The sequence below is a fragment of the Ursus arctos genome, unplaced genomic scaffold (assembly GCF_023065955.2).
Source record: "Ursus arctos isolate Adak ecotype North America unplaced genomic scaffold, UrsArc2.0 scaffold_26, whole genome shotgun sequence".
Taxonomy (NCBI): Eukaryota; Metazoa; Chordata; class Mammalia; order Carnivora; family Ursidae; genus Ursus; species Ursus arctos.
The window spans coordinates 41,525,989-41,548,304 of NW_026622941.1; the positions used below are offsets into that span (position 1 = coordinate 41,525,989).

The 22,316-nt window shown below is 44.2% G+C and overlaps 1 protein-coding gene across 1 annotated transcript in view; it reads left to right on the plus strand.

The window, feature by feature from the left end:
• SLC4A8 (solute carrier family 4 member 8) overlaps positions 1–22,316 on the plus strand; it is a 73,867-nt gene that overhangs the window by 15,956 nt on the left and 35,595 nt on the right. The window contains exons 3-11 of the mRNA XM_026501843.4: positions 6,309–6,455; positions 6,964–7,099; positions 8,388–8,548; positions 11,480–11,668; positions 12,552–12,643; positions 13,595–13,752; positions 14,668–14,755; positions 15,717–15,863; positions 16,677–16,777. Coding sequence (XP_026357628.3) covers positions 6,309–6,455; positions 6,964–7,099; positions 8,388–8,548; positions 11,480–11,668; positions 12,552–12,643; positions 13,595–13,752; positions 14,668–14,755; positions 15,717–15,863; positions 16,677–16,777 — 1,219 coding nt within the window. The remainder of the gene's footprint in view (positions 1–6,308; positions 6,456–6,963; positions 7,100–8,387; positions 8,549–11,479; positions 11,669–12,551; positions 12,644–13,594; positions 13,753–14,667; positions 14,756–15,716; positions 15,864–16,676; positions 16,778–22,316) is intronic.

Below are 22,316 nucleotides of genomic sequence, written 5' to 3' on the forward strand. Positions count from 1 at the left end.
ATAGCTCCCAAAGCATTTGACAATGACTGGAAACAAAGAATGGGGAATTAGATGGGGAGAAGGTGGGGTCTGGGTGGGGTGGTAAGTAGGTGAAAGGGAAGAAGACTCCAGGAGGGAAGGCAGTTGAATGGCCAGCAAAGTGACCACAGGATGGATGAGTCCAGTGAAGTCACCAGACTGCCAGAATCCAGTTAAATGGACTAGATTTTATTGATGCCGTATTTATTTCCTGATGTCCATTTGTTTGTCATCGTTTCTGCTGATTTCACTCAGAAAATCCAAGTCCCTGCTTCAGAAGAGTCCTCAGCTTAGAAACTGAAGCCTAATTTTCAGACAGCCACTTTGGTCTTTCTTAGGTCTGACCCCTGCTGGGACTTGTTTTCATTTCTGCCTGTCTCCCGCATTTTCAAAAGGCAGGCACTGTGGTTGGTTAGTGTTTGGGAGAACTGATTGGACCGAACAAATTCTTAGAGAAAAAGAGCCTTTCCCTAAGATTTAAGCCTTACCCTACTTCCTACAGAGCCACCAAAGGCACCTGAAGGATGTCTTCCCCATTATCCTCAAACTTGCCTAGTGGGAATTTTAGATATCAGGCAAAACCATACATCATTTGCTCAACAAACATTTACTGAGCCCCTGCTATACTCCCTTTTTGCAGCAGTAAGTAAGAATAGTGGGAACAATCGAACCGCCTTGTCTTCTCCAAAGAATGACCTTGCCTGAGCCTTTCCTAAGTTCGTATGTAAAACCTGGACTAGAAGTGACAAGCCATTTGATCCAACCTCCTTGTTTTACTTTAATAGTGACAGCGAGCAAATTAACCAAGAAAATGAGATATAATAACACAGGTTCTAATACCTAATCACTACCCCTCATTTTCTATTTAGAATATACTTAAAATTACATAATCTTGGCAATATACCGACAAACGCCCAGTGGAAGTATTCAGAATGTGCTTAAGAAGAAGTAGAGGTCCTAGCCTGGCTGATAACCATCTGGGGGATTTTGGGAAGATGGAGCTCATGGCTGGGATGGCTCTGTTGAAGGGCTGAAAGTCACCCCTCGCTGAGGCTTTTCTTCACCTAAGTCTAAGCTCTACCTAGACGTACCTGATTTTACAACACCTAGGTCACTGTTTAAGGGGCTGGCTGAAGTGGTTCTGTGGGATCTAATTATGCTTTTCACTACCCATGGGTTCTTCATGGTCCTGCCTGTCTTTTTGACCTTTCTCCCCTCCTCTTCTTTCCTCTTTCACTTTGCTCTGGCCTACTGGCCATCCTTTTGCTTTGGAACTTGCACATTCCCACTGTTAAGGCCTATACATTGATCTTGTCTTGTCCTGGAATGCTCTTCTCATGGCCTCTCCTCATCACTCAGCTGTTGCCTCTAATCATCTTAGCTACAGTCTCCCTTCTCTATCCTAACTTCTACCCGGACACTTGACCTTTTTTTTTTTTTTTTTTTTTTTTTAGGGGGAGAGAGACACGTGTGCATATGAGGGGTGTGGGGTTACAGAGGGAGAGAGAGAGAATTTTAAGCAGACTCTATGTCCAGTGTAGAGCCTGATGTGGGGCTCGAGCTCACGATCCTGAGATCATGACCTGAGCTGAAATCAAAAGTTGGACACTTAACTAACGGAGCCACCCAGGTGCCCCTACCATGTTTTTATTCAGAATAATTATCAATACTTGAAATAATATGTTACTATTTTCATGATGCCTGTCTCCCCTAACTGGAATATGTGTCTTGAGGACAGGACCTTGTGCTGTTCACTATTGTATCCCCAGCCCTTGGGACAGGACCTGGCACAGTTAGGTGACTCCAGCCTGGGTTGGTCTCAGTGGTATACTACGGGAATTAATTAATGTACTATAGTGGAACATTATTAGCTAACATGATATTTTATTAAGATGGTATTCAATTTAGTCATTTTCACACTTTATAGTTTTCATTGATAATGTCAGAGGTTTGGAATCCCACATCTTAGCAGATGACTTCTTCTGGCTCCATATTTCTGTTTCGATAAAGTTGCAAGATGATTACATTATGTTCAGAGATCTGCCTGTCAGAAATGTCCTGAGACACGCATGAGTCGATATAGGATTACCCTAACACAGGATGAGGATAGGAGGGGTTATTCCTCCAATACTAAATGTTTATCCTCCTGCTTCTCAACATTCTAATAAATCTCTGATCAGCTTTCCTTCTAATCCCGTTCGTCTTTCTTTGAAGTATAGCTAACATACAGTGTTATATTAGTTTCAGGTATACAATGCAGTGATTCAACAATTCTGTGCGGTACTCAGGGCTCATCAGGATAAGCACACTCTTGATCCCCTTCATCTACGTCACCCATACCACCACCTCCCTTTTGTGAACCACTAGCTTGTTCTCTGTGTTTAAGAGTGTGTGTGTGTGTGTGTCTGTGTGTGTGTCTGTGTGTCTGTGTGTTTGTGGTCTCTTTTTTCTTTGTTCATTTGCTTTGTTTCTTATATTCAACATAGGAGTAAAACCATATGGTATTTATCTTTCTCTTCTGATTTACTTCACTTAGCATTTTACACTTTAGGTCCACCCATGTTGTTGCAAATGGCAAGCTTTCATTCTTTTTGATGGCTGAGGAATGTTCCATTGTTTGTGTGCAAATTAATACAGCCACTGTGGAAACCAGTATGGATGTTCTCCCCAAAATTAAAAATAGAATTACCATGTGATCTTTGAGTATTTAGCCAAAGAAAATGAAAACACTAATTCAAAAAGATATATGCACCCCTATGTTTATTGCAGCATTATTTACAACAGCCAAGATATGGAAGTAACCCAAGTGTCCATCTATAGATGAATGGATAAAGAAGATGTGGTCCATATAATCCTTTCTTTTTATTTTTCTTTATCATTTGGGAGTTTGGAAGGCAGGAGAGGACAACAAAAAGGAGAGAGAAGTAGAGAAAGGAATGTAGAGCAGCACTCCAAGGCATATTAATTAACCCCGCTTGTAGGGGGAGAGCACTTATCGAGGAGTCCCCAGAGAAGCTGAACACAGTCTTAGGAAAACCCACTGCTGTGGGAAGAAGAAGAGTTGGCAACTTTCCATAAAGTCCCTTTATTCAGGAAGTCTTCCTGGATTAGGCTTTCCTTTCTCAGGTTGGCTTGGATCTTCTGAGGCTTCTCATGCTTTGGTGAGTCTTTCATTTGCCCTAAACACATTCACTTTGGTTACACATTCCTTTTGTGGCTCCTTTCACCTTAGAAGCTCTCTTAGGTCTGATTGTGATCTCCTGAGGAGGTTCAAAGGGGTTATGTTCCTGAGGGAGGCTCTTAGGAGATGTTCCATTTTCTGAACATTCGTGGAACAACAACCATACGCAAAACACTGTGCTTTGTTATGTGAGGGATTCCAAGAGGAAGAAAGTCTGACCTGGGACCTTGAGAAGCTTGCAGATGAATAGTGGGAGGTATTAATTCTAGTGCAAGGCATAAAATAAGTGCATAAGAGAATGCTAGCCAAGGGCTCTGGTGACTTAGAAGTAGAAGGTGGCACATCTGATTGGGGGAGATCAGATATAATACCAAGAAGGAAGGTGTGTTGCTGTGAATCTTGTGGGAGCAAGCCAAGCCCGTGTCTGGAAGACACCGGCACACTAGTGGAATAGCGGTTGGTTCAGGTAGAGGAAAGAACTTGAGATGACGGTGGGTACAGCAGCTGAGGCTGTGGGGAGGAGACAGAGTTGCTGGGGAGGATGCAGAAAGTGTATATCTCTAGATTTCCCCTGCCCCTGCAATGTTGAATTGGTGTGAGCCTGTGTGGGATTTCCACTTCAGTCTCGCTTGAGCTGATTGCTCAGTTCTTTTAGAGGCCCTTCCCTTTATTTTTCTATTGAATGTACAGTTTGTCCTAGTGAAGAAAAGACTAGCAAGAAGGCTGGGGCCTGAGCATGCTGGAGCATGAGGGGTCCTGACTGCACAGACGTGAGCTGTGATCAGAGCGGTGCTTCAGGAGGATTTGTTTGTAGGGCTGAACTGGTGTGGGAGGCAGGAAGGAGGCTCCTGCTGTTGTCAAAGCGAGGGGAGAGAAATCCTTGACGTACCTGATCTGTAGAACGTAACACTGGGGGGCATGGGGTGAGGTGGAAATCTAAGGTAACTCTGAGGTTTCGGGCCTAGAAAATTGAGGGAATGGTGATGCCATGAACAGAAACAGGGAAGAAATGGGTATGAACTTGATCTGAGATGGAGGATGATGGCTTTGCTTTGGGATATATTGAATCACTGCAGATAAAGATTTGGGGGTCATTTGTAGAGGGAAACTTTCTAATCATGAGAGTAGATTCCAATAAAAAAGGGGAAGGGCCCAGGACCAAAACCCTGGGAGCTTTTCTTTGGAGGATGTGGAAGGGATGGAGAAGCCAAGTCAGAGGAGTGCGGAGGGAGGCCAGGGGTACAGGAGCTAAGGGACCCTGGACCACCAATGGGAGGAAGTAGTCAAGGGATTTGGACACTGCCTGGCACATGGTGGGCTCTCAGGAAAGGCTTTGGAGTTGAACGGAGAGACATAAGATGATAGAGATTTGGCGACTTAAGTGGTCCCTAATGAGGACACTTTCAGTGGGAAGTAGCCACATGCAGAGGCTATGGAACAAGGAGATGGTGAGGAACAGAAGCTAGGTGGGTAGATTGTTCTTGAAGGTGGTTTGATGGAGAAGGAAAATGGACAGGTAGAAGCTTAGAGAGTAGCACTATACTGGAAAGTTTCTTTTTAAGATAAGAGAGACGTGGTGCGCCAGCCTGGCTCAGTTGATAGAGCACACGACTCTTGATCTCAGGGTCATGAGTTCGAGCCCCACGTTGAGCCTAGGGCTTATTAAAAAAAAAAAAAGGTAAGAGAGACTTGTAATCAGGAGAAAGCTGTGGAAGGGATGGATGGAATGGAGAGACTGAAGCTAGCTGATGGAAGAGGACTCCAGAGGCGTGGGAAGCCATGCTCATTAGCCTGGTCAAGAGGGGCGGCTGGGGGAGGAAAGCAAGCCAGGTTGAGATGGAGGGAAGTCACATGAGACTGCCTAAGTCTTCTTAGTAAAATATGAAGGGAGGTCACCTGCTCAGAGGGAAGAAGTGTGGCTCAGGGTTGTGGATTTGAGGACAGTGACGGAAGACCGGAATGTTCCTGTAGTGGGAGAAGAGGGGAGTCAGCCTGCGATCTAGAGCGCGAGTAGCAGGAACTGGGCAGCAGTGGGGGGAGACTCAGGCTCCGTGCGTCAGGGTGCTAGCAGCCCCGAAGCTACTGATTCTGGGCTTCAGGCTGGCAGCGAGGCAAGGCAAGCTGGGTGGAGGTGAGAGAGAAGCCTGGCAGTCATGAGCAGAAACAATAAGGCTTCTAGAAGGAAGAGATGAGTAGAAAAGGAGGAATTGGACAAGAACACTCTTGGATCACTTATTTTCCCACATTCTTCTCTTTTTGTACAACATGTATTATCTCTCCCTGTAACCCCAGACTCATGCTTCTTAAGATTTGTAGCTAGTCTCTCACTGCTCTTCTGGATTGTGTATTCTACAGTGCCGAAAGAGAAGAAGTGGAGACTGGTCCTAGAACGTAGTGGCTGCTGAAAGTGATTTCAGGCATTGTGTTGAGCATTTTATATACATTATCTTATGTATTGCTCATGAAAACCCTCTGAGTTTAAATAATAAGCTTTTAGTATTATTTTTTAAAGACAGAGAATGATTAGCTAACTTATTCAAGGTCGCATGGTTAGTGAATGGCGAGGTCAAGTTTCGGACCCAGGCAGGTTGACCTGAGCCTTTAGCCACTTCTCTAAACTGCCTCCCTGCCAGGACTTGCTACAGTTGGCACAGTGACTGTATTGCTTTTTCTTCAATTGCTCAAATTGTCGTAACAACAACTAGAATCCTTGTTGGCCTTTATGGTTTGCAAATCAAGTTCACGCACATTATTTCCTTTGATCTTAACACTCCTGTGAGGTTTGCAGCCACGTGCCGGGGGACGGAGTGCATCAACTCCAAGCTCTCTACGTCTTTAGTCCTGAAATCTTTGAAGTTTTGCCATTACAGAGTTGTCACCCGGCCTTTCTTAAATATGCTCGATTCCTTTTATTAAAGGCTTTCTCTGGGGTGCCTGGCTGGCTCAGTTGGAAGAGCATGAGATGAGACTCTTGATCTCAGGATCCTTAGTTTGAACCCCACATTGGGTGTAGAGGTGACTAAAAATAAATAAATAAAAACTTTTAAAATAAAATAAGATAAAAAAAAAATAAAGGCATTCTCTGTACAGACCTTCTGCTTCATTCCAGGTCATAGAACTCTGTATGTGGGCGTTCGGATGCCGCTGGGTCGGCAGAGCCATCGCCATCACCGAACGCATGGCCAGAAGCACCGAAGGCGAGGGCGGGGCAAAGGAGCCAGCCAGGGAGAGGAAGGCCCAGAGGCCTTGGCCCATGGTAACATTCTCAGGAGGGAGGGTGGGGGCCCATGGCTGGGACCTTGGTGAGGCTGAGGGAATGTATGATGGATATCAAGTACGTGGTCTTGATTCTCTAGCCCTTTTATAGAGTTTTCAGGGCTTGCTTCCAACAAGAAGAAATGCCTCTAAGAATCAAAAGTATCTTCCTGAAAAACTCTTAGTTCAGGCCTCCCAAATCAATTACCGTATAGGTTGAAATCATTTGCCAGAAAATTAACCATTCTTTTTAATCAAATCAATCAGATTTCCAGTTTGTTGTGGGTTTTCTTCAAGTGGTCTTAGTTCATAATTTTTCCCCCCACTAACTGCTTCCATAGAATAGCATTTTTTGGGAGGGGGAATAAATCTTTTTGATCTACATTTAGGATTGTTTTCTTGATGTTCCTAAAGTTATAAGGTCCCCAGATGTGCTAAGTATAGCAGAATGCTATTTCTGTTCTAAGTTGAGGCTGGGAGCAGACCTTTCTCTGTGGCTGATTTTCTAGACACACCATCTCAGCGTGTTCAGTTCATTCTTGGCACTGAGGAAGATGAAGAGCACGTGCCTCATGAGCTGTTCACAGAGCTGGATGAGATCTGTATGAAAGAGGGAGAAGATGCTGAGTGGAAGGAGACAGCTAGGTAAGGCCCTAAAATATCCTGGGTCACGAGTTGCTTGGGTAGGCAAACGTGTACCTTTCAGCAAGTGACAGGTCTGCTTGTCTTTTATTTCTTCATGGGAGAAGTGATAACTGACATGGGGACTGATGTTCTAAAGTCTTCAATGGGAAGTCTTGATTTTGTCCTCTTTCTGATGTCTCCGATGATACCTATACAAATTGACCTTGAGCCTGGGATTGGTGACAGAAACATAGAACCTTTAGGGAGTCCTCTCATTTACTTAGGGCCCAGAGTTGCTTGTGGGCTATCTTGATATTGTAGTTCTGGCTTAGAAGATGCCTGATGGGGCCACCTTTGTTTGGACCCACGCAACCAAGCGTAGGTGAACATAGGATAGGGTAAGACTTTTCTGCAGGTGAACCATAGTGTTTTAATTCATTTGGGTTTTGATTCACTGGATGTTTCATAATTTTTGAGATGTCCTACGGGACAGCCCAACCTCATGGAGACCAGTAGGATTATAACTAGCCTGACGGTAGGCTTCCTGGGGTAACTGTAGAGTGACCATGCTTGCCTGAGGCTCAAACCCCAGAAGAGCCCTCAGATTAACCAGGGCCATGTCTGGGCTCCTCTGGTAACTGGCCAGTAAGCCTTATGGGGGAATTGAAAGCCATCATGCCTGAGTTTCAGGGAAGAAGGCGAGGTGGGTAACTAGTAAAGTGTGGCTCTAGCTCTCACTGGAACAGCTCTTCCTGGATCCTTGCTATATCCTTGGACGTTTGCCATGGGTGGAGAGGATTAGGCAAGACAATCACCCTGATGCCAAGTCTTGTTATTCTGTCTTTGCCAACTTGTAAAGGTCACATTTACAAAAAAGAGGCTTTTTAAAAAAGAAAAAATTATCATTTTATTAATCTGTCCAAATGATATTGATTAGACCTATCTTTTTAATTGCACAAGTAATATGTGCTCATTATATGAAATTAGAAAAGAAAGATAAGCAAAAAGAAGATGAAAATTATGTATAAATCTACTACCTCAAGGAGAATGAGGAATACACCATTTGGCGTCTTAAACATGTGTGTTTGCATTTTAAAATTTTTCTTTAAATAGAAATGGGATCAAGCTGTACTCAACTTTGCGCTGTTTTATAACCTGCTTTTTTTTGCCTATCAATGTACCCCGAACATTAAATTAAAATGTCAATATGATTATTCAGCTATCTTTCATTGTGGCTTACATTAAAAATTCTCTTGTGAAAATTCCTCATTTTCTGCCTTTGGCATCCAGTTGTTCGTAATGCTTTCAGGTGGCTGAAGTTCGAAGAGGACGTTGAGGATGGGGGTGAACGCTGGAGCAAACCTTATGTGGCAACCCTTTCACTGCACAGCCTCTTTGAGCTAAGGAGCTGCCTTATTAATGGAACAGTCCTTCTGGATATGCGGGCAAATAGCATAGAAGAAATTTCAGGTAAGTTTAGGTACAGGAAAACAGAGGAATGTTTGTGTAAATTAAGAAGTGTGGTGTGGAGGAACGAGTAAAGTAGCTGTGTGTCCTCAGGTCCGTCACTGAACCTTCTCCACCTCAATGTCTTCAGCTGGGTTCAGATGGGTTTTAACTAAGAAACTACTCTACCTATTTCACAGTCTTCTTATGGGATTCAAACAACAGGGTGTTCAGTCTTCTATTTGCCTGTTCATTTAGCATGCATTTATTTTGTAGCTATTTATGCTCGAGAATGTGCTAAGCACAAGGGAATAAAGATAGGAAACAGTTCCTACCTTCAAGAAGCTCACCTTTTAGTGGGGGAAATAGCCATGGGACAATTCGAATAACTGCAACCACAGAGATATGTCTTGGTAATAATCAGAGAAAGGGGCAACTGGGAATTGTGCAGAGAAAAATGTGTGAAGGGAAGATTTTTAAATATGGCCGCTAGGGAAGACACGTAAAATTGAGCCAAACTCTCCCCACGGCTTCAGCAGTGTGTGAAGGGTGACGTCTGACGGGATTACCTGACGTGGTTGAGTGCTGCTACCATGTTTTGGGCACAGCGTTTGAGAAACACCTGGATGCATGTGAAGATTTTCCCCTCAGCTGGGCTCTGGCTGGCTGGTGAAATAGAGATTTCTTCAAACGTTTCTTCAAGTATCCAAGTTATTCTGCCTCTCTGGGATCACTTGGGGAAGCAGGGGAGGGATCAGCTCTGATGAGATCCTGTGTTGCCTCTGAAGGCTCTAGGAGAAAGCTGTTCCCTGCTTCTTCCAGCTTCTGCAGGGGCCCTAGGTGTTCCTTCTCATGAATGCCTAACTCCAGTCTGCCTCTGTCTTCATGCGGACTTCTCGTTCGTGTCTCTCTTGTAAGGCTATTTGTCAGCGTTGTCCAAGATGATCTTATCTTAAGGTCCTTAGCTTACTTACAAATGCAAAGGTCTTTTTTACAAATAAGATCACTGTCACAGGTTCCAGGGGATTAGTATATAGATGTATCTTTTAGGGGGGCATCATTCAACCCATTACAAAAGCTGAGAGGAGAGAGAGTACAACTCATCAGTGTTAAATGCTGCAGAGAGGTCAGGTAAACACCCATTAGATTAAGCAACTGGAAAGTTATTGGTGATTTTATCAAAAGCAATTTCAGGGACGCCTGGGTGGCTCAGTTGGTTAAGCATCTGGCTTCGGCTTGGGTCATGATCCCAGGGTCCTGGGAGAAGAGTCCCATGTCAGGCCCCCTGCTCAGAGGGGAGCCTGCTTCTCTCTCTGCCTGCCGCTCCTCCTGCTTGTGTTCTCTAGAGAGAGATTTATTTATAAATAAATAAAACCTTAAAAAAAAAGCAATTTCATCGAGGTAGCCAAATTATAGGGGACTGAGAAATTTTTCTTTTGAGAACTTTAAATGATAGGAGTGAGTAAGGCAGGGTAAATAAAAGGGGGGGGGTGAACATTCTTTTTCTTATTTTAAATTTTTTTCAAGATGTAGGATCCTGAAGCATGTTTACAGTATGGGGGCAATGAACCAATCAGTATAAAGGTTAGAGGTAGAGAAACCATGGATCTTCAGCTTGAATATTCAAAGTAGATTTTCTTTATTTATTGCTTCTAGTTCTTGGATAGTTGTGGATGGAGTTGGGGGTTGAGAATAGGTCGAAGTTTTGGGGAGGCTTGGGAATAGGTATTTAGGATTGAAGTGTAACTGCTATAATTCCTTACAGTAGGTACCTGAAGTATTTGTTAGTGATAACGTTAGGTGCACTGGGTCGAGTGTCACCCGTGAATCAGCATTTTGTATTTATTATCTCATTAATTTTCCATAACAAGCTTTGATGATGGTCGATGATATTATCTCCATATTACAGATGAGGAAACTGTGGTATGGAAGGGTTATGTAACTCGCCCAAGATCACACAGAAAGTGGTAGAAGTGGGATAGAATGTGGGCCTTTGGAGGGGGGGTAAACAGAAGAGGGAATGAACCTGAGAGACTGTGGACTCTGGGAAACAGACTGAGGGCTTCAGAGGGGAGGGGGGCGGGGAATGGGATAGGCCAGTGATGGGTATTAAGGAGGGCACATATTGCATGGAGCACTGGGTGTTATACGCAAACAATGAATCATGGAACTTTACATCAAAAACTAAGGATGTACTGTATGACTAACATAACATAATAAAAAATTATTATTAAAAAAAAAGAATGTGGGCCTTTCGCTCTAGAACTCATACTCAATAGCAGGTATTGGGATTCTTTCCCCTCTCAACTGCGCTGGGTTTGAGGGGTTAAAGGTCGATGCTTGGTGGCGGTTAGCTGGGGTGCTGAGTTAGCTTAGTCATACTTGTAGGTTCCACCTTCAAATTGTCATTCGGAGTGCTCTGTGGTTATAGTTCCTCTCGGTGATCATAGCAATGTTGAAATCTTGGAGCAGGAGAGTATAGAGGAACTTTGGCAGATGACAGAAGAAAGTGGGGATTAATGTGGGCTTTGGAGTCAGGTAGTCTTGGGCTTGAATTCCATCCTTGCAACTTACTAGGTGTGCGATCTTGGGGAATTTTGTAATGTTTGGGCCTCAGTTTCCTGATCTGTACAAATCGTTACAGTGCTACCTACTTCTCAGAGTTTTTGTTAGGATTAGATTGGATGATCTATGTAAGGTTCATAGTACCTTTCTGGTGCATATTAAGTGCTTGATAGTATCTAATAATAATGATTTGTTACGGAATCAAGTATAACTTGCCACAGTTGCTGTCATCAGATAACTCTTTTGGGCACCGAAGCATTAGTTGTACCTCAGTGACCCTGGTGGAACTGCTTCCCCCTACTCCGTGCCCCTCACCCCTCACCCCATCTGACGCTGGCCTCTTTGAGTTCATTGTCAGTTGGAGTGTTCATGTTAGTGCCTGCTTTCCAGACCTGATCCTGGACCAGCAAGAACTGTTCAGTGACCTGAATGACAGCATGAGGGTTAAAGTACGAGAAGCCCTGCTCAAAAAGCATCACCATCAGAATGAAAAAAAGAGAAATAACCTCATTCCCATTGTTCGCTCCTTTGCTGAGGTTGGCAAGAAGCAGTCCGATCCACATTCGATGGATAAAAACGGTAAGATTACTGGAAGTGACTGTTTTCTCTTCTTATTAATTAGACATTTAGGAACTAGTTGGAGATGCCAAGTTACTAGAGGGTACAGGTTATATTTGTCTAATATGCGTCCATGCTTACTTACACACAGTACTCTGGTCACAGGCAAGAAGGGGGGCTGGGACTGGTGACCATCGATCTCTTGTGGCACTAGGGATGCAGGCCTCAGATCTCAGATAGGTCTTAGATTCAGGAGGCAAAATACAGTAGCGTAGGTCTTGAGTCAGACTTCTAGGCTGGAGATTCAGGCTTCACTACTTGCAAAGTGGGTGACCTTGGGCAACCTCCTAAACCTCTTTAAGTCTCGGTTTCTCTTCCGTAAAATAAGGATAATAATAGCATCTACCCCATAAGTTTCTTGTGAGGCTTCAATACGGTAGTCCATGTAAATCCCTTAACCAGGTGCATGATGGGTTATAAACACTCAATGAATTTCAGCTGCTGATTGGTTTCCCTTTCTGTGGCCAGGCAGGGCCTGATCTATATGTCTCCCTATCGCCACATTCACTGATCACAATGGCAGGGGATATGCCTGGGAATCTATATACTTGAAAAGTTTTCCAGAGGAGTCTCTGATGTGCACTCCTGGTTATGAATCACTACCTTCACAGAGGAAGACAGAGGATCACAAATATGTTCAGGAGAAGGTGCAGAAGTAGTAAGACTTCTGTTCTCCCTTTACCACTAACTGGTGGATAAGGAGATATGTCTTAGCTTCACAGTCATCAGAACCTCTTCTTTCTATGGGCTTTGCAGGAGACATGGCCGTAGCCAACCAATGATGGATGGGGTGTGTCAAAAGGGGGAAAGGGCAGAGACTCAGGAAATTGTTTTCTCTCAATAGGTCAAACTGTGTCTCCTCAGTCTGTTCCCACTACAAGTCTTGAAGTAAAAAATGGAGTGAATTGTGAACACAGCCCTGTGGATTTAACCAAGGTGAGCACAGACATGGGAGCTTGGCTTAGAGGCCTAAGTGGCCTCTGGAACCGAGTCCAATTGCTGGAAGCTGGGTAAGGTTTGGTATTTCTGCAGCCTTTGTCTAAGACCAGAAGCCCCTCTGCAGGAAAGGAGGCCCTTCTGCTCAGGTCTTCTCCCTTTCACTCCAGCCCGGATGGGGCCCACTCAATTTGTTCCACCAGGTTCAACGTGCTGGAACTGAAAGTAGCCCCTGCTTATCCTCACTGACGCAGACCTCCCAATTTTTCCACAGTTCTTTTTGGTATTTGCTCTTCAGCAGCTCCTTCTTACCTTCAAGGGTTTGGCTGAAATGGTATTTTTGCTCTTGTCTCCTAAAACTACTCGGCAGCCGAGACTCTTCTCCGGCACTGTGACTTGGGTGTCCGAGGCCTGCTGCAGCCAGCAGTGCCTCCCTGCCGCTGCTGCTGTAGGCCTCGACCTCCCCGCCCCCAGCCTCCCGCTGCCCTGGTCTCTCCTTGACACCAGCTAAAACACAGATGGTGTCATGGCACTTCTCTGCCTGTAAGCCTCCCTGTTTTATTTAGAAAAGCTGAAACCTCTGACAAAAGCAGCCAAGTATTTTAAAATGGAAAACATTTGACCTACAGCTTCAAAAACAGTCCTCTGAGAAAGCGTGGTGTCGTGGAATTCTAATCAGAACACCTGGATTTAAATGGTCTCTCTTAAAATCTCCCTCGGGCGAGTGAACTTCACCTCTCTGGGTGTCAGCGCTTCATTTTATAAAACAAAAAAGTGGGGCCAATAAGACCTGTTTTATCCACTTTACAGAGTTATTATAAGGATTACACGAAATTGTGTGAGAAAACATTTGTTAAATCATAAAATGACAGACGGATGTGAGGTACGAGAGGGTGATTGATGTTTGAGGTGACGCTCCCAGGTTGTCAGAAGGTTCTTTTGGACTTTCAGGTGGATCTTCATTTCATGAAAAAAATTCCCACTGGGGCAGAGGCCTCAAATGTCCTGGTGGGAGAGGTGGATACTCTGGACCGCCCCATTGTTGCCTTTGTGAGGCTGTCTCCAGCTGTTCTTCTCTCGGGCCTGACCGAAGTGCCCATCCCAACAAGGTAAAGACAAGGGCTGCAAAAACTCAGTGCATTCCGTCTCAAGTACAGATTTGTGTGAGCTCTGGTGGAAGAAACCAGCTAATGCCAAAATTTAGGATTAATTGGGGCATTCTATTTAAAATTCAGCAGTGATCTCATTGGGGGATATTTGATTAACCTCCGTGCAGAAGGATTCTAAGACTTTTGAGGCTGTGGCTGTGCGGGACCTACAGCCTTGGGAATGGAGAACTGAAGAGCATCCGAAGGGCATAGCACAGGCTAATCGCTTGTTAGTATGGGAAGCCTGAGTCCTAGTGTCCCAGTTCTACAGAGCCGTGTCTCAGGGAAATGTCTCTGAGCAAAGGTATTGATGTCTCTTTCCACGGTCCTGGCAGGATTTGTAATGGTTTGCAAATATGTCCACATTTGTTTAAAAGGCTATTCACGCACTCTGAAGATGGTGACTCAGGTGATTCAGAGCACCATTAATTACAGAGTATTCAGACGTCCAGAACACAATTTAGACTCCTCTACCGGGCTTGATAATTTCAACTTCCTTATCCCTCTCCTCTCCCCATCATTTTCTTATTAGAGCAATGAATGAGATTCAGAAAACCTTGAATTTGCACTACAATGGCATGTTTTGAAAAAAGCATTTTTTCTCTAGCAAGGAATTGTGTCTATGGAAACCCTAAGAACGATAACCACACTATTGAATGGAGTCTTACAAATAGCTTCCAATGCTCCTAGTGGAGCTCTTAGGTCAAGGCAACTTCTGTTGCTCCATCATTAGCCTGTCTCCTTTTATTGAAGTTATGACAGTGATTTCTGTTTGATAGGAAACAGAAACGTTTTGTCGTTTGGAGAGGAATAAGATGCCACTTCTTTATGTTTACTTACGTCATTTATAATTTCATCCCCTGTATGTGTTGCCAGATTTTTGTTTATCCTATTGGGTCCAGTAGGGAAAGGTCAGCAGTACCATGAGATTGGCAGATCCATGGCTACCATCATGACAGATGAGGTATGTGTCACCTCTGCTTTCTGTGCATGCTACAGATATTTACTGAGTATTTACTCTGTGTCGGGTCTTGTGCTATTTGTCGGAGATAAAGTAATTACCATTCTGGGTAATTATCTTCTGGGAAGCAGTTCGGGTCACTTCTCTGCAGGCCTTTTGTGGGAGGATCAGACCTTCTGTGGGTATTTTTTCCTATGTCATCTCTCCCTTTTTGAGTAATCAAGGATGCAGAGAAATGCTTTTCTGGGAAAATTATTACTGCCAATTAGGACACCTAGAGAGAAAGATACTAAGGCTGACAACTTTCTAGAGAGGTTGGTTAATTACGTGTGTAAAAGCTATTTACATAAAGAAACCTCACTCTTATTCCTGTAAACGAGACCAGTTTGCATAAGGGTCAGGGGTATGAGCTTGGGCACTGTAATGGGAATGTCCCAAGGCAGCCGGATATTTTGGCCGCCATGCTGCTGAATCTCCACCACGTACCCTAGTGTGGTCTGCACTGCTCACGTAAGCTGCAACGTAAGGTTTTTAAGGCATGTGTCATAGCAGGTAGAGGGAGATGGGGGTTGTGTTTTATCATCTCTCTTTGAATGGGAAACTTATTTCATGGAGGGGCCTTCATTAGTAATTCCACCCAGTTTTTCCAACTGTTATCAGGAAATTTTCCCCCACATTTTGCCTTTTGTTCCACTCTTTGGAGGGATAACAATATACAACGTTAGAATCTTATCTCTTCTTGTACTAACATACATATCTCTAGTTCTTTTCGACCCATCTCCAGGTTCATTTTTTAATCCTTTTATCTTCGCATTTTTTTTTAAATGCTGAAGTTTTCCCCACTTCAGATCCCCATGACAGGGATACAAATCATGAGGCTGTATCTGTCCTTCACCACAGTCATTGGTGATTGTTTTAAGTCAAGTTATTTTCAACTTTGCTGAGGGTTTTTTCTTCTCTGTAGATTTTTCATGATGTGGCATATAAGGCGAAAGAGCGAGATGATCTCCTGGCGGGGATTGATGAGTTCCTTGATCAGGTCACTGTGCTGCCACCAGGAGAGTGGGACCCCTCCATTAGAATCGAGCCACCCAAAAACGTCCCTTCCCAGGTAATGTATGCACATTAGCCAACGGTGGCTTGGTGTCACTTACTGAGTACCCACCACGGACAAAGCAAAGACCATGAGGGTATATACTAAATAAATCAAGGCCCTTTTGGGGGCACCTAGGATGAACAGAACAGTTATAAAAAATAAGTACAGTAACATAGGTCGGCTCAGGTGATGCAATCAGTCAGGATTATTCTAGGATAAATTTGGAGTGGCTCTTGACAGTTTGATGTGGAATGGCAGAGAGGGGAAGGAAGGACAGTTCTTGGGAGTAGATTGTGAATGAAGCCATGCAATGAAAAGAGCAAGTTGCAGAGAGAAAGTAGAGTCGCCCATGCTTCTGGCCAAGCTAAAGGTGGGAAAGGAGCTCCTGTACTCTAGCCACCAAGCCTGGTGCTTTATAAATGCCAACTCAGCCTTGCCAGCAACATCCCCAAATAGGTATTTTTATCCTAAATTTTACAAATAAATACAACTATCTTCAAAGTTTTAAGGGAAAGTAAGATTACACAGAGGGAGATTTGAAACTGGAACTTAGGTCATAGCTGATGCCAAAGCCTCCATATTTCTGTTTCAGGACAAGACAGAGTTAGGAGTCAGGTACTAGTAGAGAGAGGGAGAAATTATATGTTGTTGTTGTTGTTTTCCAGGAAAATCAGTCAACTGCCCTAAAACAGTAAATGCATTTGAAAACTACAAACACTTGGGTATTTGGGGGCTGCTTTTGGATTATCTCATTACCAGTCCGCCCTGTTAGCAGGAAGGACAGAACAGATGGCTGACTTTACTAATTTTGGGGTCCTTTGTTAAAAGGAGAAAAGGAAAATGCCTGGAGTTCCAAACGGATATGTTTGCCACATAGAAGCCGAACCACATGGGGGCCACAGCGGGCCAGAACTTCAGCGCACCGGGCGGTAAGTTCGGGGATATTTCACAGCTCGTACTGCTTACAGGGCTGACGGTCTGCAAAGGAATGAGTCATACTCTGCTTTCAGCCTTCTTCTCTGTAGTATATTGGCTGGGAATGACTTTCCAAATGGAACCACTGACTACAATAAGTATTGCAAATATATCAGCTATTGTATTCATTCATTCAAGTTTCTCAAACCACCTACCACAGTCTGTCTCCCCTCCGGTCCTTTCCACACCTTGTTCCCTGATTTGAACCCTCGTCCCCTTCCTCATCTCCTGGCTAACTGCCACTTTGTCTCGGCTTAGGTGTCACTTCCTTTGGAAAGCCTTCTAAGACTCTATAGATGAGGTTAGGTATTCCTGCTATGTGGTGTCACAGCTTTGAACTCTGTCCTCTCTCATTGGCCACGCTCCCCCTAACCCCCGGTTACACCCTTCTCATACTTAATACTATTGCTTGATTTGTTGTCTTCCTGTTAGAACGTTTGTTGCATAAGGGCGGGGGGCCCGTTATATTCCTAGCACTCAGCACCGTGCCCTGCACAGAGTAGGCACTCAGAATCTGATGAACTTATGAATGAGTACTTTTAGAATGACTCCTGTTTTGTAGTATGAGTGGACTGAATATAGATAAATATCAAGTGATTACTTGAAGTTAAGAAACTCCCTTAGGGTAGGAATATAGGTAGGGGTGTGTGTGTCTCAGAATAGTCAATCTACTCTTCTAGGCCAAGATTCTACAGACAGATGCCCAAGGAGAAGTTTCTCTATGGAAGGCTAGGGAAGGAGGTCTCCAGACTTGGTTTTATTTGCCAGGTAGGAAGGTGGTAAAAGAGGATGATATTTTGGATTGGAGTGACATCTAGAGTTTCCCCCAGATTATGGAACACAGTTGAGACCATAGCTCTGGCTCTGTAAGTTGTGCTTGTGTCTAAGAAGGACCTGCTGGGTGGAGATTCTCAGGACATGACTTATATCACGGAGAGAAGCTTTGTAACATCCTCTATTCCTTTCTTTCACCTTATTTTTTTTCTCTTTGCTTGAAGTTGCTTTCCTTATTTTTCTATCCTCAGTATACTCTACGCATTGGAGACTCAGGGTTTTTTTTAGAATTGTAGACAGTCATCTATTTTTCCACTCTTGGAAATTCAGGGAGGAGCGAGGAAAGGAGACTGAGAAGCAGGAGAGAAGGCACTTAACTAGCAGTGTCCAGACGGGGAGTGTGTTTCCTGGCTGGAGGAAGGTATTTGAGGGTGGGGAAAGATAATTGGGTTCTGGGGAGTGATCGCAGAGGAAGGAGCAGTTTTGATAGAAGGGGGTCACTAAAATGACGGAGCAACCTCCAAGAGTGAGTTTAAGGTGTTCTTTAAAGTTGGGAGAGGTCTGAATTGGGTGGGAGGCCTGGTATTGAGAGATGGTTCATCTGTCCTTAGAATAGGGGAAACTATTCATCTGTCCTTAGAATAGGGAACCATCTGTCCTTTGAATAGGTTCCAGGATTGAGATTGTCCTGGAGAAGGTGGTGTTTTTTAGGGGAAGAGTCTTGGGTATGGATTTGATAGTGTTTCAGACTTGTGATTTATCTTTTGAATATAAATGGGGTTCACCCCCCAGGACTTAGAGTTTAAAGGCAGTGGAAATGAGGGCAAGAGGATTCCCTCCAAATGATATCCATGCAGAGGTGAGCTTTCAGGTTTCTTTTGGTGTCAGATGAGAATAAACTAGAGTCCCAGGCCTTTTGAGGGGGTCATTTATAATCAATTCCATGTGGGGATTTGGGAAGCTATAAGATCAGATCTCAACAATTATAGATTCTCAGCAATGGTGCCTGACATTCCAAAAGAGAATCTCATACAGCCAGAATCATCACATGCTTACTCAAAGTATCAAAGTACCCTTACTCACAAACTCACATAGGGTTTGAGGAAGTTCTCCCTTCGTGTCTTGTCAGGAAGTTATGGAGCTGGTAAGGCTGAAAGGAAGGGTTATCTAGGCTCAGAGCCTAAGTCTGCTTGGTGAGGGAGATACTTCCTCTTCCTGAGCTCCTAGAGTTTTCCTCAGAGCCCTTAGTAGAAGACCTCAAGACACATGGCCTTTCTCCCATTGTAGCCTTGTAGTGACTACTACAAGGTGACTTAATGCCTGTATCAGAGATTATGGTTCTGGGCCAGCTCTTGCCCCTTTCGCAATCTCTAAGTATTGAGATCACTCTCAAAGAGTGAATATAAACCCACCCATGCAGATGGACATCCTAGAACTTTCTGGATCTGGACTGCACAGACTAAAAATACATTGACAGCTTGGGTTCTGTGGTTCTTCATACCATTAGTTGTGTTTCTTTGAGGTGGAAAACCTGCTTTATGCATACCATGTTGTATAGGGTGGGGCAAAACTTGGAGACTTAGTTCTTAGTTCTACCTGTTGGACACGGTGAGGTATATGAAGATGGGGGAGCGTAGACTCTAAGAAGGTGAGAAAGAGACAGGTGGAAAGCAGTATTCTGAGTTCTGTATTACCTGACCCACCATGCCAGGATGAAGACAGTTCTTGGAGCTCCCTGCTGTTGATGCAGGCAGTGATGCTGATGCATTCCCATACGTAACAAAGAGGAAAGTCTGACTAGAATGTTCCTAGGCCACAAGCTTCACCACAGGGAGGATAGTCTGGAAAGGGTTCTTCCAGGGGTATGTTTATGTACCTTATTGGGGAAGCCGCTTTTGGGAAGGGTTAATGAAAAAAGAATCAGGAGCTGCTATCTCGATGATCCCCCCTCCCCCCACACTTCAAACAGGTTTCTTCCAAAGCACACCAGACAAAGGATGGCTGTCCTGTCCCTAAAGCCCTCCAGAGAAGGGCTCCCTAAGTCAGTGCTCCAGAGCCTAGTGACCCTCTACACGGGTAAGTCCTGTCTTGCATCAAGCTTAAGTTCATATCCCTGTGTGCCTCCTACCCTCCAAAAACTTGAACATCAAGGGTAGTGTTGAAAGGGAAAGGAAGTGTCAAATGTTAACAGAAGCATCCATGCCTGATCTTGTGGGAGAGGAGCAATTATGGTCTGATTTTGTGCATGAGTGAGATATAAGGCTGACTCTGTAAACAATATTTAGAAATTAGTTTACTAATTTACAGTTACATTATCGATAGGAGCCTCAGATCTTTTTTTCCCCTTTTATTTATTTTTTTAAAAAATATTTTATTCATCTATTAGAGAGAGAGAGAGCACAAGCAGGGGAGAGTGGCAAAGGGAGAGGGAAAAGCAGGCTCCCCGCTGGCAGAGAGCCCCACGCAGGGCCCGATCCCAGGACCCCAGGATTACGACCTGAGCCAAAAGCAGACGCTTAACCAACTGAGCCACCTAGGCACCCTTACTTTCCCCTTTTAATCACTGCTAGGTAAACAGATGTCCTCCCTATCTGTCGGCTTCTCATGAATCCATTTCGCATAAATCTTTTGTCTCTTACTCACAGACACTCTTCCCTGAAGATGCCTCCTGCATCCAGGGGGCTGAGCAATCATGGCAGCATCTCCGATTGCCTAGTGGGGTGAGGCTCATTATTGCAGAAGGAGATTATTTTCCCAGAATGATACCCTTCAGTGGAAGGTCATCGATGATTAAGAGGTGATATTCGCATGGTACCAGGATTCTGTGTCGGTAAAGACCAAGAAACACTTGTATCTCACCCTCACTAGTCACAACTGCCTGTAAGGTCCTATTTACCTAGAGGAGAAAGCAAAACACAGTGATACTTTATTACAAATCAGAGCCTTGGTTCCAAACCCTGAGGTGGAATTCTCACACTCTAGGTTAGACCCTATAGATAGCTCCTTACCTAGGGTAGGTTTGCCAGATAGACTAAAAACAAAGCTAGCTTTGCCTCTTTTCCCTAAGCCAAGACCCAGATTGTGATGTTACTGCTGTAAACTGAAGAATGGTGAATCCCAACTATACCCACCCAAACCAGAAGAAAAGAGCCAAGGGTAAGATAGAACAGTGTCTGCCCTGTGTCCACCTGCACCCTCATTGCACTGGCTAGGGGAGAGAAGGCATTCAAATGGAGAGAGAGAGAGCTGGCTGGGCCTTCTCCTCTGGCATACAGGTTCCTGTCCTCCTGGTCCTCCTCCATGCTCCCAGGCAGAAAGAAAGAGCTGGCCAAGCCTCCTTTCAAGAAGGAGTAGCTCGTTTTTTGTTTTTAGCTTTTTATTATAGAAAATTTCAAACACATGAGGCAAAAAAGAGAATGGTATAATGAACCCCCATGGGCCCATCAGCAGTGATTAACACTTTGCCAGTTATGTTTCATTTATTTCTCCCCACTTATTTGTTTTATTTTTATGTTTTCTAGATTATTTAAAACCAAATCTCCGGTATCATGTCATTTTACCTGTAACTACATCAGTATGTATCTCTGTTTGATGAGGGTATTTTAAAAAACAACTATCATGCCATTAAGAAATCTAACACGATTAACACTGATTCTTTAAATTGTCTAATGCTCAGTTCATATTCGACTTTTTGTGATTGTCTTAGCAACATCCTTTTAGAGTTCATTTGTTTGACGTAGGATCCAATCGGGGATTGCATTTGGTTATTATGATTCTGTCATATAACGGCTCTCCTTCCTTTTTTTCTGTGCCACTGATTTGTAGAAGAGACCAGGCCATTTGCTGAGTGACTCTTTTTGTGACTCACCTACCAACTTTCACTCTGGTGCACTGACTCCACTCTTAGAAAAAGTGACCCCATTTGAGAACACTACTCCTCTTTGGTGTGGGATATCTTGCTCTTGATCCGGCTCATCCTTGGGAAGTGGAGAAGGGTCCCCGAAGTCCTGCCACCAAGTCCTGTTCATTCTATTCCCGATTAAGCCCTTAAGTCCATCCACTTCTCCTCATTCCAATCCACTGCCTCCAGTCTTGCCCCACGTTCCATTCATTACACCCCCCCCCCGAGTGAGCCTTCCAGAATGCATGTTTATGTTGTTCTCCTGTTTACAATCCTTCAGTGATGTGACATGCCATTAGCATAAAGTTCTAATTCTGTAAAACAGTTTACAAGGCTCTTCATGACTTGGCTTCTCCAGCTTCTCCATCCTTGTCTATCAGCTTTGGCTCCTCATTGTCTTCCAGCCATATCTCCGTCAGCCCTGCGCTCCCACCTCTAGGTGGCGCCCGTGCTAGCCCCTCTGCCTCATCGGGCTGGCTCCCGGTCCGTTCTCTGAGTCCCTGCTGAAATGTCCTTCCCTGTCCTATGCCGCCTGTGGCACCCTCACAGCACTGCCTATCTCTTGCACTAGACTGCAGGTCCTGGAGAGAAGGGCTGTGTTGTCTTGCTCACTGCTGCCTCTCCAGTACCTGGCACAATGCCTGGCAGGAAGTATCTGCTACTACTTGTCAACTGCATGAATGAATTATTATGCTAATTTCTCAACGGAAGGTGGGTAGTTGCTCAGAGTAGGAAAGTGCATGTGATGGGGCTTTTTATCTAGACTACATATACTAAAACTAACAACTTTAATACCTTGAATTGGTTTTGCACATTTC